Here is a 16,662-nt window from a genome sequence, read left to right on the forward strand (position 1 = left end):
TCTCTGCCTCTCTCTCCCTTTTCATGCTGTTGCTAGGGAAGCAGGGCGTTTACGCTTTCTGGCCGCGGATGAAGGGCACGGGGAAAAAACTGAAACAACGAGTGAATATGAACCTTTAATCGAACAGATTTGGATCGAACGAGCTCTAAAAGCACTCCTGCATTCAATTCAAATCGCAAATCCGGGAATGAACGAGTCTAAAGTGGCATATTTCAGCTCGTTTTGTCCATTACCTTATATGGCAGGGCAGAGACATATCGTGCCTGTATTTAATAGGCTGGCCGCTGCCGCTCTGCACGGAGGCTCAAGTTTAACCCTTCTGCTGCTGAATTATTGTTGGAGCAGGAAAAACATCGGCTTTTGCTTGTTCTGTTCTCATTAAAACCCGTCAATGTTAACAAATCTCCCCCCTGGTTGGGAACCAGTATTCTGATCAGATCAGGGGGAAAAACCCCACACCAAGCCGCGCAAGGAGACACAATTTCCCTCATGTTTCCAATTAACCCTCTCTTCTCTCTATAAATCAGTTGACCTTATGGGGATGACATTTACAGCGCAGAATACACGCTTACTCAAGATGTAGTTTGTATTAGTCGCTTTGAATGATCCCTTGTGTCGACAGATAACCAATATTTCCACCTGTAGCAGGCGGCGGGGGGGATTTTCGGGGGTCTGCACGCACGCAGCTCTGGCAGCGAACGAGTTTATAGAAAGTTGCCACAGGTAAGCCGAGGGCTGCACAGCAACCCTCTTCACTGTGTCAGATTGCGGTTGAGCGGTTGAGCCCAGAGGACATGGGACTGACTGTGTTTCAGTGTGTTTGTGACCTATTTTCTTTCCCTTTTCAAAGCACTTTCAGCAGGTCCAACTGTGAGCGTCTCTCCAAATGGGAACGTTACCGTGAGGCGTGCGCATCACAGGTTTACAATAAAAGCTTTGAACAGACTCCCACTCTGAGTGACCATTTTTTGTTCACTATGAAAGACTCATTCATCATTTCTGGCTGCTGACATAGAAGGAGCGGAGGTGAGCAGAGACAGAAGTGTGACATCAGCCTCCTTTTACTGCAGTTTTTTGCTGCGTAAAATTGCTCCATAAAATTTGAAAAATAGACCACTCCTTTCCTCTAATCAGCTTTGATCATTTTAATTGCACGTGTAAATATATATTGGCACTTATTTACATCTAGGCATAATATGTTAACCTTCTCCATGACAGTGTTTCTCCTGCAGCTGCAACAGCTGTTGGAGATGGGCTTATTTTATCAGCTTTCTGGAGGAAAACAACATACCCGCTAGTGGATTTTCTACACAAATGTCCAGTAACCATTTGAATTTTAAACATCCCTGTGCAGTGTGGCACGCTCTGGAGAGAACCCCAACCTTTCTGCAAGGTCTCCACCTCCCCCTTCCCTTCCTGACGTCATGCGCCGAGCCGACGCGATTGCACAGAAAGAGCTGCTCGCTCATGCAGCCGCACCACTGAGATATCTGTGTGCTCGGTGCCAGGACCGTGGAGTAGGGGAGGAGGAGAGAGAGAGAGAGAGACAGAGAGAGAGAGAGGGAGGGAGAGAGGAAGAGAGAGAGAGCGGGGCGAGAGGTGGAGGGAATACAGTCGGATTTGGATACAACTGGAAAACTACCGAGCGCGCACAGCACGCACCGAGAGCGGAAGGCACATCGACGGTGCGCGGCCAACGCTTCACCTCCACCACACACCATCACCCCCCCACCCCTGGACCGGACTGCAGCGGGCATGGAGCTGCCTACCGCCGGGGAGCACGTCTTTGCGGTGGAGGGCATCGAGAAGAAGCGCCTTCGGAAGGTAATGCGCGGCAGCGGCAGCGGCGTCTGCAGACGCGCCAGGTACCGCTGGCAATTCTGCGTTTTTTTTGCATTGCGAATTCTCTTCCAACCAAATGTTCTCTCCTCTCCCACCATCACAGGGCAAATTAGAGTACCTGGTCAAGTGGCGAGGCTGGTCTCCCAAGTAAGTCCCGATGCAAGCTATACACGAAAACATCTCCACGGTTTTGAATATTTGGTGTTAAGGACATCAAGTGTTTTTTGCGCCCGCGGTGTGGATGTTTATGCGGGAGCGTGTGCGCGGCGCAGCAGCGATCGGTATGTGTTTCGGTGGATCCGCGGATGCCTTCACTAATTTATGCGAGGGAAAGGGGGGTGTAGGCACAGCCATGTAATCCCGTTTTAATTATTTCTGCTCTGCCAGCGAATTTACGAGACAGTGGTGCTAAAATGGCCGACTCCATGTTAGTGCTGGAGGAGCGTTTGGAGCGCGCACACACACACACACACACACACACTTTATAATTGTCATTTTCCCCTCCCATGCACTGGGATGTCTTCATGGTTTGGAGAGCTGTCGCGGGAATGTGATAAATAGTTGGGTATTTTCATCACTTGCCTATGTTTAGGGTTTTAAAAAGTTATATAAACATATATTTGGACATTGAAATTGCAGGTCTGCGTCACCTGTGCAGTGAATGGGAAGATGCAGGAATGTGTGTATGTGTGTGTGTGACAGGGACTGAGGCCTGCGAACCTGTCAGGGGGAGGGAAAAAAAAGGGAAGTTTGCACGTGACTGGTGTGTGTGACAGTTGTTTACTCCCTCTCCGCAGATACAACACATGGGAGCCAGAGGAAAACATCCTTGACCCGCGCCTGCTCGTCGCGTTTCAACACAGGTGAGGGAGATGTGGACTTCGGCCTCCAGCTCAGCCGTGACTATATACGGGCATGGGAGGAGGGGCTCTCTAATAACCCCCCCTAGGAGGGGCTGGGGGGGTTATTAGAGAGCCCCTCCTCCTAGGGCCTAGGGATTTGGAAGTTTGGAAAACTATCCTGTCCCCACCGGACCTGTTATTGACCAACAAAGTCCGTGAAGCAGCCTTCCCACATGGATGAAACTACAATTGTTTTTCTGTGCCGTGGCATGGCAGGTGGTTATTAAGGATATGAGCTGCATCCAGAGAGCTTAACTCTGGTGGAGGACACAGTCGTGCAGCTGTTTGCTGCAGCAACGCTCTCCAGGATGTCGGCCTGCATCAGCAGGAGCCCCCACAACAGTCTGAGCTGATGGGCTTTTGCTTTCGCAAGCTGACTTTCCCTTCCTAGTATTTCTACACACCACACGCAGTCATCTATTTGGAAAGAGAATAGCTAACCTTGCATGCCTCAATTTACAACCTCTTATCAAATGTGAGTCAGGACATGAGGCTGGAAAAACTATCTCAGCGGCTGAGATGTTAATTAAATCAAACGCTGCTGTCATTCTTTCTCTTTTCTTTCTTTTTTTTTTTGCCTGCTACATACATGACTGCATCTTTTCTGCACCCATGAGGCCCGTGAGATGCACTCTCTCTGTAGGCCGACAGGCTGCTCGTGGGACTGAGTAAAGACCTGATGGCTGGGGAAAGGAATTCGCTTTTCTGAAAAGGCTAATTGACACACAGTGCTCCTCAACGTTTCCAACGTTTCAACCGCTCTCATATTCCCCTGCAGCCTGCCTGCCTGGCTGTGTGTGTGAGAGTTTGTGTGTGTGTGTGTGTGTGTGTGTGTGTGTGTGTCTGGCTGTGTGCTGATGGTCATGGAGAGCTGCCTCTGCGCTGTGTGTGTGGATTCCTCTCTGCTCCCAGTGGATGGGGGAGGGGATTCGATGAGGGAGTCTGTAATTGCCAAATCTTGTGTGAATAGGGGTCACCCTGTTAGGCGCTGGATGAAATTGTACACATTATTGCAGTGTGGACTGTTTATTCTGGCAATTTTCTACCAGCTCTGATAGTTTAAACATCTGTGACAATTAAGAGGCCAGCAATAGGCAGGCTTCTTAGCCTCCCTGGTGAAGTCTGTTTACAGCTGGCCTTCAACCCACCGCTGGTTATTTATGAGCCAATGATGAGTCAAGGTTTATATCAGGGAGCAAAAGCGCTCGGCCGAGCCAGTTCAACTACAATAACACACTTCCTTGTCCTCCCTTCCATCCCAGAGGTACTCCACGTTGTAGTAGTATTTATGCCGTTTCATTTGTACCTCGTGACCCTAATTAGAGATGGACTATAAGGAGAGGAAGGATGTGCTGCAGGAGGGAAGATGTCTGAAAGACGAGGACAGACTCTCCCTGCTGTAGTCTTAATTGAATTTCTCCAGGATAATGAGAATATGGAATGAGCCTATTACCATGGAGAGCTATGCAAATACGGACCACAATGTTGTGCAGAGGCTCATGTGTAGGCACTCATTAGTCCTCTGAATCATAATTCCACTTTTGACCTTGAACAGGTAGAAGAAAATCAGCAAATACTCCAAGCGGTTGACCCTGTAGTTCTCTGTGAGATATAATTAGATTTTTGTTTTTTAGTTCAGAAATGTTTCTGTAATGATGTTTAATCCTCCTTTTGTTGTTGTTTTTGCAGAGAAAGGCAGGAGCAGCTGATGGGATATCGTAAACGGGGGCCGAAACCAAAACATCTTTTACTCCAGGTAAAAGTCAATAAATCACCACGAGCACAACAGTTTCCGTAGAGACGCCCTGCTTTGTCAAATCTTTGTGTTAGTTTCACATTGTGGGAGGCCAAAAGAGGAGTAGAGTCAGGTGTGTCACAGCTGCTGCTATTATGGTCAGGATTATTTTTAGATTTCTTTGAGAGAGAGATCGCTCTACAGCTGGATTTATCCCCAGACTCATCCTGAAACCACGTTCGTTGTCTGAGGTTACAGATGCTCTGCCCGAGTGCCGTCTTAGCACCTGTACGCCCCTAACCTCTTTACATTAAACAGTCTCGTGCTTTTTTTTTAAAAAGCAATTGTGTCAGTTGAATAGTATGTTATTTTTGTACCAATTTGCATGTTTGATTTTACCGCCTCCAAATATTTCCCCGAGACCAAAAGTAACTGGGTGAAAGCTCTCTGTCGACTCTCTTGGCTCAGGCGCTCTACAGAAGGGCTCCGAGCCGAATGTGATTATACATTTGGAGTCTCAGCTGATTGCTATGCAGTGTCACTCCTTCAGAGTCGTACCACGCTGCCAGAGTCACACGTGGCCAGGAATCAGGGATGGAGCGTGACATGTCTGGTGGCACTTCTTTGACCTGAGGTCACAGCCCGAAGATCTCGGGCGTTCCGCTGCGGTGCTCCTCTGACGGCCGCGGGGTCAGTCTGTACACGGGGAGGGAAGGAGGGGTGGGCCCCGTCTGAGTCCTGATTGGATAGTTCATTTAGATTTCTGATCTGTGTTGGCATTCTGGTATCTTTGATTTTCTGCTCATAAAGGTCGAGCTTGCTTGTTATGTTCAAGCTATAAAAACAGCTGCGTAATGACCTCCGTGTCTCTGGAGGAGCTACTGGCAAGTCTGAGCAAATGATCCTGGTGATGTCATTGCTATGATGTCAGCAGAGTTGTCTCAGAGCATCAGCATTGTTGTGTTTTCGGAATGTAGCTGCAACAATGAACATCTGTTTCGTTTCTTCTTTAAGGTGCCTTCATTTGCCCGGAGATCAAGCATCCCTGCGGGTCTGGAGGAAACATCTCAGGACTCAGAAAGCACCGTCAAGAACGATCCAGCCCAGACCCAGCGCTCCCAACCTCAGCAATACCAGCTGAACAGCAAGAAGCACCATCAGTACCAGCCCAGCAGCCAGGAGGTCCCAGCAGATCAGCTGTGCAGCAGCAGGAAGAAGCTAATCTACCAGCTAAACAGCAAGAAGCACCACCACTATGAGCCTGACCCACATATGTACGATGCACAGGCGTCCAGGCTCAAAGAGGTGGTCAAAGTTCAGGGACCGGCCAGTAAACCAGCAAATCCGGGCTGGAGCTTACCCCTGGCCCTGCAGCAGAAATGGACCCGCGACAAAGACACCGGCTGCTTGAGTAAAGTCAAAGAGCTTGCGGTGGAAGTGAGGAAGCCGGCTGTTAAAGAGGCGCAAAGCGAGAATGAACTAAAGTCTGGTCCGAAAGACGCAACCTCGCCAAGTGCTATTAGCAGCAAAATGAAGATAATCAAAAACAAAAACAAGAATGGACGTATTGTTATTGTCATGAGCAAGTACATGGACAGTAACAAGGTTCATGGAGCAAAGGGTAAACACGGGGAGTCATCGAGAGAGGACGACCCTCAAAGCACCAAAACATCGGAGAACAATCCAGCACACAGAACCAAAATGGAAGAACTACCAGAGAACTGTCTCCCTAAAGAGATGTGTAACGCCAGTTCCCTGTCCGCTGCAGAGCACCCCATCAAATGCTCTCCGAAGGACAGGCATTTCTCCAAGCCTTCTCCAAGCACGGCCGAGGAATACAACACTGAAGTGGCTCGCGGTCAGGCTGATTTACCAGACGATTTGCCCCTTCAGCTGACCGCCAGCTCTCCACAGACGTCTTGGACGGCTGACGGCAGCAGCCCGAGCCCGACGGCTGTGGACCAGATCAGGATCCCCTCCTTCCACAGCGACCGGAAGCGGAAGCTCTCGAATCCCGCGGAGGAGAGAAACCTCTCCAAAATGTACCTGTCGTCGAGGAGCTTCAGCGTCCCCAGCACTGTGCCCGCGCCACCTCAGGACAAGCCCATGGACCTTCACTGTCGCGGCCCACGGCACAACAGCATATGTGCATACGACTCTTTAGGCAGCCAAGAGGAGCCGATGGACCTGAGCTGCCCAAAAAATAAGAGCCAGGACGAAGTTGAGGTACAGCCTGAGGCTGAGCCTGAGCCCGCTGTCAAAGACACGCCTCCTGTGACGGAGGAAACACAGACGTCCACAGAGAACTCGAAAGAACCCCCTTCGAAACAAATTTCTCCTTTTATGGGAAATATCATCATCACTGACATCACAACGAACAGTCTCACTGTCACCTTCAAGGAATATGTTTCTTTCTGAGGATCCATCTGTACAATGGAACTACCAGCTACCGATGGATAATCCTGTTCATATGTGCATATGTAAAAAAAAAAAAAAGAAAAGATCAGAATTTTGTATATATAGAAATTTATAATTTATCATTCAAATTCAATATGTTTCTTATAATGTTTTATACTGTAACTCCTCTGTCATGTTGTAGCCAAGAAAGTGCCCTCGAGGATTTGAGCGAATGCATTCAGGTGGAGATTTTCCACAAAAATTTAACAAAAAAAACTGTTAATTTGTCATATGGCGCTTTTTGCTGTCATTTCATATGTTACCAAAACTTATAACCGGAGATGTATGAAGGCTTACACATATTCTGTATTAATGGTCCTGAGAGAGAGAAAGATTTTGAGTGTACAGCATTGAAAGATCAAACTGAAAGCACTTAATGCATTTTCCTATGTTTGCTGTGTCATTACTTGTGGAGGGACAACTTGTCTCTTTAAGTCTTATATCACAGATTTTTTTTAAATGATAAACACGTGTTTTGTTTGTGTCTTGTTTTAAAAAAGAAATATTAACAATGACTATTCAGCAGGTACAACTGAATAGGGTGTAAAAACACCTTCACGTGTCTGCTCTTACTCAGCAATCTTCCAGCGAGTTTTCATCTCGTCTCTGAAATGCTGCAAGCAGCTCAGTGGTTGCCGCCCGTTTTTACTAATATATTTCATATTTTAACGTTTAAGAAACGTTTTATGAGTAAATTATGACACAATCACTGTCCAAGGGTAGTTACTATTAACAATATTATGTCATATGTCAAACGTGACTTCCAGATAAGATGTATTCTTAGTGAAGTTGTGATTCATAACCACAATGTTAACCTCACATATTGCAGGGGCTCATCTCATTTTCCTGTTGAACCTCATGGTTGATCTGAAGAGTACATGAGAGCATATTTGCTTGAGTAAAAGCTACACCAGGGTCATCAATGAGTATGTTATAGAGATTAAATGTGACTTGTGAGACTGACTTTGTATACCGTTACAAGGAATCCCGTGAATGCAAGCCGTTTTGCTTATGCTGCTGAAACTTCTAGATCTGTTGGATGTAACCTACATTTGAGTCGAAATGGCCTTCCAATGCACATTTGATGCAAATCCAGTCAGAATCCTAAAATGCTTTAAAAACGAATAATAAGAGTGCATATTTATTGTCATTTAACATTTTTGAAAGCAAACGATTCCACTGAACAGTTTCACCTTGAATCCTTTTGAATCAGGTTGATACTTTTTTTTTGTTTCTTTTTTTACACTTTGTTGAAAAGTTGAAATGATTGTTACAAAGTATGTTATATCAGGAGTTAGCTCACAAGTTGACTCTGCTTCTTGGATGGTATATTTCACAATAAAGACAGAGATTTGACCTGAAACTCTTTTGCATTGGTATTTGCAATGAGGGGATGGGGGGAACTTTGTATGTATTTTTTAGCCTTAGGCTAAAATATTCTTCTGAAACTATGTATCGTTCAAGAGCCCTTCGCGAAGCCTCTCTGCTGAAACAGAGAAAGATTGAAACATTAAACTCTACAAACAACGCTTGTGAAGCAACAGACAGGAATAGGAAAACAGATCATGTTGCATAATCACAAACAATCCTGCACAAAGGGTTCTCTGTGTTGCATAACTGCAACGGTCACTTGTGTTATTAAAACCTTACTCATGCACTTTTTTTTCTTGATTCATGTGTTTAAACATACATGTCTCAAGGACGGCAGGGACACTTTTAACGTAACTCCTTAAATGTCATAATGGAGGAATGGTATAACAGAGGGTTGATATGGGCCACAGCACGGCTCTCAAGTGTGTTTGTGTAGCACACCTCAATGCAGCAGAGAAGGGCGTCAATATGACATTTAATTACAAGTGTAAGCTTCTTTCACTTTCCAGAAAACTAGGTCACTTGTTATAAAAGACATTCTTTATAAGGCCTGTGTCACAATGACACTGCAATTCTCCCTGCGTTATTGTCATACAGTAACATTTAGAAAATCACGGTCCAGACGTTGGCAGGCCTGGAAGCACATGCAAAGCTGCAGATAAACATTCGTGCACAGTTCAGCTTTTATGAATGAACTGTAAATACTGACCTTTCTCGACCCTGCCACATGCTGCAGGGCCTCTTCCAGTCGTAATGAAGGTCGCTGCGGGCCTGGAGCCTGAACTCTGGTCTCAGCATGCAGACAGAAATAGGTTTTCTGCTGAAATGAGATCACAAAGTGACTGAAAGATTAGCCGTCAAATGTTTGGAGAGCCAGAACGGTGCTGGAATGCGTGTGAGGTGTCTCTGGGAGGTGACTATCTCCTAACAATTCCTGTTCTTGTCATGATCATTTCACTTCAGGCTTGTTCTAGAAAAAACTATAGCAAACACTTTTCAAGTGGATAAAGCATATTCTGAATGATCCCTCAATTCCTATAATTGTCACTTCTCTTCTGGCTTATAAACCAAGTAATTAATGTTAAAAGTAAAACAAACGGAACTCCATTAGTTGGTATATGATGAAGATAATTAGAGTTAACACCATGTGATGCCTTTGGAGATCTATTTGTCAATCATACTGATCTCATGTGTTTGCAATTCATTAGTCCTGAATTGCTATTCACATGAATTAATTCAAATTAGAATCACCATAGACCTGCATCAAAATTATTCCCAGTCCATTTTTCGTCTCCCTTAGCGGTTTGTGATTGTAAAAGGCTGAAATCAGAAAATTAAGAGTTAATTAACCTGAAAATCAACCAGAGTTGGCAGCTGATTCCTGTATTTCTGGAGTAAATGTTTTTATTAACAAATCAATTATGTATTGTCTCAGATTTTGGACCCTGCCAGCTACTGAAGTCGATCAAAAATGCCTTTAAAACCAACGAATCGCGACAGGCTCGTTATCTGAGATATGAACCCAGCTTCATGTAGGTTGATTAAAAAAGAAATAAAACATGCATGTGTAAGGGCAAGTTGTCTCCACGGGCCCCTCGTGGCTTTGAAGCAGCTAGGCGAAACTATGGTGCATCAGTTGCTATAGGAAACTGAGACAGCGTGGACCGGGGGCATATTTATAGACTAAGTGTGATGTTTCACATTCCCCCTTTATCGTGGTGCCAGCAGCGAGAGCATCAGCAGAGACGGGGTCATCTGCAGCCGCGGGGTCACGGCTCTCGCGAGAGGCCTCGGCATTTATTTCTGATGAGGAAAGAGTTGTTTCGTTAATATTACGGGGCCATCGTTACACAAAAAGGTGGGAAAACGGCCTTTGTGTATATTTAATGTGTCTGTCCTGGTGAGTTTTACATTTTTGTTAGGGAGCTTCAGAAAGAGTCCCAGCATTTAAATGGTACAAGAGGCTTCACAGCCTGCTCCCCTGCGGGTTCGTGTCCGTGCCACCCTCGGCTATAAAAATGTCGCCCGGTAAAAGTGGGACAGACAAGAGCGAGCGCTCAGTTGCCCAGAAACCAGACAGCCAATAATGTCCTCACAGAGCCGGCTCTGTTTATTCACGTATATTCACGCCTGTCGCCATTGCGGCTCCTGCAGCGCAACTCGCCGCTCATCGACTCGCGGCCAAATATGGAGAAGGACGGCGGCGCGCGCCGCTCCGCGCGAGCACAGAGCTCGCGCCTCGCAGCTCCAACCATTCTGGTACCGACAGGAAATGTCGGTCTGCGAGCCAGGACTATCAAAATGGTGGTTCGTGTTTCCACAGCAGCCGCGGCGCATCTCTCGTCCGGCTGCGCGCCCGCCTTTGTGTGCTCGAGTGCGCGCAGGGGAATTTAAACAGGCGCATAAAATGTCAGACGAACAATCACGGAGGGAAAATGAAAAGTGAGAAATGGCTGCTGCGCGCTCTCTGTCCACGGAGAAGCCCGTCTCGTTTCTGAGGCAACCAGCTGTTTAAGAGGAAGACGCACCTGGTTGCTCTTACAGATAATTGGGATTAATCAAAAAGCCTTCACTTGCTTTCATCAGAGCTCAAATATCCGCCGGGTTGTAGCCCGCAGGTTTAGTCTATGTGATAAAGGAGCACATAAGAAATTGACAACATTGGCAACATAAATACGCGTGAATCCATGTCCATTTTAAAATGATTTGACCTATAACAAAAAAATCGAGGTACATTCTTGTAAAATTATCATTCATAACATGATGTCACCCCTGAGCCGTTTTCTTCTGCCACAGATGCCGGATTATAATCGACAAAAATGTCAAAAGAAAGAAAGAAAATAAGCTAAATAAAATGTCTTCTGTCAGTTTAGGTTAAAATTATTTCACGGTCACTCATAAAGCATAAAGCTCTTGGGGGCATAACAGAATAGGGACGATGGTGCAGGCCGGTGCACGTCTGCGTCTTTGTTGTCACAACAAACCCAAAACAAGAGAAATAAGGAAAGCTCAATAAGAGAAATAAAACCTGGACATTGTGTGGTGACGGTAACATACTTCCATTAGTATACCGATGCTTGGTTTTGTTCAGATATTTATATCATAGGATAATTAATTAATTGAAAGCGTCGTGAGGCTCCATTCAGCTGGAGAAAGGTCGGCGCAGGGCCTTGAGGTTCAGATCTGGGGAGACCTAAACATCGTGATGCATGTTGATTTTTTAGGTAGAATATAACATGTAGGCTAAATTCAAAATGGTGATTTCATGATTTTATTTTTATTTTATAGGGGATGAATGTTGGGAAGTAAACATGGGGCCCAATGAAAATTACGTTTTAAATATGCCTTATTCCTTCTTTCTTTGACGTGAATGAGCATAATAATAATAATGATAATGATGATGATAATAATAATTGTCAGCATAAACATAATTAAATATTTTGAGAATATATTTGCAATTCCCCCCGCAAACGACCCTTGGAAATACCTACATATTTTTGAATTTTTTTTTATCTATACCACGAGATAAAGCTTAAATCGAAAATCGAAAAATGAAATCAAGTAATTTTTCTTTTTTTCTTCTTTTATCGTTACTATTATTCTTATTATTATTTTTAAATCCCCGTTTCTGATAAAAATCCTAATCAGAATTGCCGTTAAAACCAGGAATATACAGGAAATTTGTCATGGCGAGTTGCAAAACAGTGCCAGGGGAAAAAAAGAAAAAACAACAAATAGGTAAATATAGAATTCACGGGTAATAATATATACAAGCATAAGGGATGAGAATAAAAATAAATCCTAATTAAGGGATTATTACATTTTAAAAAGGTTCTGCTGGAGAGAGGAGGTGATGGACGTGGTGGGGTTTCTGAATCCAGATGTTCTCCGCATGCGGCTGGTTTAACCCGGCATGAAATGAAATAATTTTCATTTCAGTTTTTGTCGGTCAGACAGATTGAACTAACAGCCGTCACATTACATTGCGGCTATAATTAAAACAGTTAAAAACAACTATTGCTGAATTGATATTTCCAAGCTTCTCTCATGATATTATTCCCATTCGCCCTCATAACTGTCAGAAGGTCTTTTCTTTAGAGGAGGAACTCGTAGCGTGAATTTGCTTCTTTATTGCTCCGTCTCATGTCAGTTATTCACGTAGCCAGTGTTTTATAAATCCCCACATCTTTACTTCTGTGACATCTTTTTGCACTTTTTGCACATCAAGGCAAAACCCCCGAAATCATCCTTATAATCCCATGTAGATTGCCACCCCTCGTTATTAATACCAGGTCTGCCTTTATTCTCTGTTTATTTGAATATGTCTCTGCGCGCTCCATCACTTATGTGAATGCAACGGGGAGGATGGCACACTGCCGCTTCATCCAAAATGAGCTTTCTTAAACTCATGGCTTCCTTTGACTTTCGGTGGACAGAAACCGCTCATATCTGAAATTAATTGTTTTAGCAGCTTCTTTTCAACGATTAGTCAAAGCCACAGTGGGATGGTCTCCACTTCATGCATCCTCAAACAGGAAACAATTATAACAGTTTTTATTCATAAGTAGGCTGTTTGTGAAAAAAATATTACCTGGGAGAATTGTGTTGTGGAGCTTTTGATTGATTTACATGGGGTTGGAGTTTATTGTATGTTGAGGGCAGGGGGGTTATTAGCTCATTCTGCCTTTTCTTTTTTCCTTTTTCTTTTTGGGTGTAATTTCTGCTGGTTAAAGTGCGCTCTCCTCTCGGAAGCCCCTCGGGAACGCCGGGTGTCGGTGCAGGCGCTCCGGGAGCCTCTGGCTGAGCTCCCTCCGCGGTGCCAGACATTCCTGCGCAGCAGCCCGGAGCAGCGGGACTCCTCCCATCCACTCACACACCCGGAGCACGTAGCAACAGCCACTATCCGTCCATAGACGGAATTATGGTTCCGCGTAAAGTACGCGGCGACGCGCTACGTACGGTGGGCGTCGCCGCGCACCCTACGCCGTAGACTCTGCGTTGGCGTAACGCGGAACCATAAATCCGCCTCTACCCGACCGCGGTGCCTGGCAACAGAAGAAGACGTGATGACGTCCTCCCCAGATTACGTATTATGGGATGTGCGGAATTAAACAACCCGGAGAGGACGAGAGGGGAAGCCAAAAATAATAAAAGAGACAGAAATAAAGGAGGCGCATGGTGAATCATGGAGCTCTCGGCTGTCGGTGAAAGCGTCTTCGCAGCCGAGTCCATCATTAAACGGCGAATCAGACGGGTATTCGCTGCCTTTTTCCCCACCGCTTATACAGGCTATGCCTCTTCACCTATTGCGCAAACGTGTTTTGTCCGGGCTCCACAGGCTGATCTGTGATAACCTGAATTTGTCACGGCTCTTGTTTTGCAGGGTCGTTGGGAATATCTCGTAAAATGGAAGGGCTGGTCTCAGAAGTGAGTATAATAACTGAGGCTGTGAAAGACAGCGCTCCATCCTGGCCGCTGGTAACACTGCAACCCCTCCGAGTCTGTCGTCTCCCATAGCGTATGTGCATGTGTTTTTATATCTTATTTCATGTTCGTGGCGCGGTCTGCAGCGTGTCTCGATCGAAATGCCCGAGCTCCAGCCCGCAGGGGCCGTTTTTTCAAATCCACAGTAGCGTTAGCAGTTGCAAGGCTTTTTCACCATGCGTCACTGTCCGCTACGTAGTCTGCAAATTTGCAGCTGCGCGCTCTCTCTCTCAAACTGATTTGATCAAAGTAACAGCGAACCGCGCCCGGGGACGCGATCATGGCACGTGTTGTGTTTCCCTATAATATGCGTGGTGCTAAGACGCTTCTCTTGTCGTGACACACAGGTACAGCACTTGGGAGCCGGAGGAAAACATTCTGGATGCACGGCTGTTCGCTGCCTTCGAGGAGAGGTGAGGCTGTGACAGCAGGAAGGCCTCGCTGCAGAAACGCGGTGCCAGCGCGCACCGCGCGTCACCAAATGTCCATTTAAACAGCTCGTCCACTCTAGAAATTCATCAGAATGTCGTGTTTTTTTCAGAGAGGAAGTCGGAATTTGTGTCAGTAGACGCCTGTAGAATGTTTTAAATGTTTCATATTGTAAGAAAAGCACCCAACTTCGTTCGTCTGAAATTTCATTAGAACTTTTTTTTTTTTTTTTTTTTTTTTTTTTTTTAGAAAATCAACCGAAACTTTGTTAAAGCGATACTGTCAGAGCTTGCGCTATGTAGTGACATTTGCATTCATATTGTTCATCAAGGGATTTTTCTTTCTCATCAGAGAGCGAGAAAGGGAGCTGTTCGGGCCGAAAAAGAGGGGACCCAAACCAGAGACATTTCTGCTGAAGGTAGGTGAATTTTCTGACTCTTGCAGTTTCCATTTTATCTTTGCTCCTCGCCAAAGCCGACCTCCCACATACAGAACATGAATCATTCCGTATAGGTAAAGTTTCATTAATAGTGAAACGCAGTCCAAAACTGAGAGACTTGTAAATTACAACTGAAACCCAAAAGAAACCTCAAATTTATCCAACGATTTCACAGTTTGATGATTTGCACATTTTAAGATGCATTATGCATGATTTTAAAGATTTCATGTGCATCTAATTTTCCCTGTGGTATAGTCCAACATTCTTAATAAACAACAGTATGTAGCGGCCTTTGGGCGTTTAAGACAAACAGATGTCTAACTGCTTCTGCTGAACCTTTAAATTTCCTCAAGAGGCTTCAAATGTTCATTTCTGAGAGCCTCTCCTTATAAACATTCTCTGCTTCGCCCCCAGGCCAAAGCCAAAGCCAAAGAAAAGACATATGACTTTAGAAGAGAGACTCCCAGAGGGATCCAGGTTTCGTATCCCATTCCGGAGCCTGTCATAACACCCAGAGCCCGGGAGGGTTTACGCACCGTGGTTCCCACAATCTTCCCACCGAGCGCGGTCAACAGAGGGGAGAGTATCCAAGTCCGACCACCAGAGCCTGAAAGGAGGCCCAGACCTCCCACCCTAGGTGCACCTCTCGCAGCCCAAGAGTCCCTGCGCTTTCCCAAAAAGCGAGGGCGCAAGCCGAAGCTTCATTCACATTACGATGAAGACGATGCCAGCAGCCACGGGGAACTGGACGCAAAGCGGAGCACGTTTCTGGAGCAGCCCACGTCACACGGTCCGTCCAAAACGCCCCGACGCCTGCACCATCCCGGAGAGACGTCAGATCACAGCCTCATCCAGCTGACCAAGAGGTTTCAGGAGGAGACCACCATAACACCCAAAGCTAGTGGTGAGCACAGTCACGCTGGGGGTGCAGGGCTGTCTTACACCTGCACCTACAGTCCAGATGAGCATGAGAGCGATCAGGGGGGACACAGGACTCATTATTTGAGCCCCCAAACCAGCAAGAGGAGGCACTCCGATGATCAGCGGAGGCATCGGGGGAAGGAGTGCTGTGCACTCCGGGAGCGAGCTGCTGCCGTGTCGTCACGGTCCGAATCCATCCACGAGACAGCCACGCGAGCAGCTTCCTGCTGGGCTCCTGACTTCTGCAGCCTGGACACTGTGACGGTGACAGATGTCACCATGAACTTCTTGACAGTCACCATCAGAGAAAGCAGTACGGACAAAGGCTTTTTCAAAGAGAAAAGATGAGTATTTCATAATTCAGAGACAAGGACATTCTGAGGTTATTGTTTAACACGTGATAAACAGACTCAATGTAATACTATATTTTTTCTATGTAACTATCAATCATGTACACAATATTTAATAAGCTGCTACAAAAATAAAATGAATGTGGCATTGTACGTTTGTGGTGTGTTGAAGGTCTTTATGTTTTGGTGTTTGTCCTTCACAGAATGCAGCCTCTGAGGAATTTCCACATTCTCCCACAGCTAAAATAAACTACAAGGACAATGATCTCAGATAAAATAAGTTGGATTTCCGATAACATATTTTGCTGTAAAAGTGGTGCAGCCAGAATAGCTTATAGGGCACAGTTCATACCCCTGCTCTTATTCACTGTATTTATGAACTAAAACATCAAATGAGTCAAACAAGGCTTCAAGTTGAAATAGCTAATAGTAATTTTAAAGAAAATTTACCTCCTAAGACCTGGTGCATTTTTTTTTTCTTGTTACTCTGGGCCCCCTTTAAGAAACTAAATATTATGATATACTACATGACATGTGACACACATGTGTAGCCAGGTTTTAGGATAACTTGGAATATAATCTGACTAGGAAATCATCTTTATATGATCCTTCAATGAGAGGAACTTTAGGCAAAAACACTTTTGTAATGGTTTATTCATGATTGGTCTAGCTATAAATTTAAAAATGCATATGATAATTATATTTATTAAGAGGTGTTCTTGTAAGCTTTCT

At 45.3% G+C, this 16,662-nt stretch overlaps 2 protein-coding genes across 2 annotated transcripts; both read left to right on the forward strand.

Annotated features, from left to right (window-relative positions):
• Positions 1–1,556: 1,556 nt before the first annotated feature.
• cbx4 (chromobox homolog 4 (Pc class homolog, Drosophila)) lies at positions 1,557–8,299 on the forward strand. Its single transcript, XM_061711755.1, has 5 exons — positions 1,557–1,824; positions 1,946–1,989; positions 2,640–2,705; positions 4,434–4,500; positions 5,494–8,299. Exons 1-5 carry the CDS (start codon positions 1,756–1,758, stop codon positions 6,895–6,897), a joined length of 1,650 nt encoding a protein of 549 aa, XP_061567739.1. The 5' UTR covers positions 1,557–1,755; the 3' UTR covers positions 6,898–8,299.
• Positions 8,300–13,387: 5,088 nt separating this feature from the next.
• On the forward strand, positions 13,388–16,459 carry cbx8a (chromobox homolog 8a (Pc class homolog, Drosophila)). The gene is made up of 5 exons (XM_061711122.1): positions 13,388–13,561; positions 13,691–13,734; positions 14,139–14,204; positions 14,572–14,638; positions 15,074–16,459. Exons 1-5 carry the CDS (start codon positions 13,493–13,495, stop codon positions 15,926–15,928), a joined length of 1,101 nt encoding a protein of 366 aa, XP_061567106.1. The 5' UTR covers positions 13,388–13,492; the 3' UTR covers positions 15,929–16,459.
• Positions 16,460–16,662: the final 203 nt, after the last annotated feature.

Source organism: Cololabis saira, chromosome 21 (genome assembly GCF_033807715.1).
Source record: "Cololabis saira isolate AMF1-May2022 chromosome 21, fColSai1.1, whole genome shotgun sequence".
NCBI classification, from domain to species: Eukaryota; Metazoa; Chordata; class Actinopteri; order Beloniformes; family Belonidae; genus Cololabis; species Cololabis saira.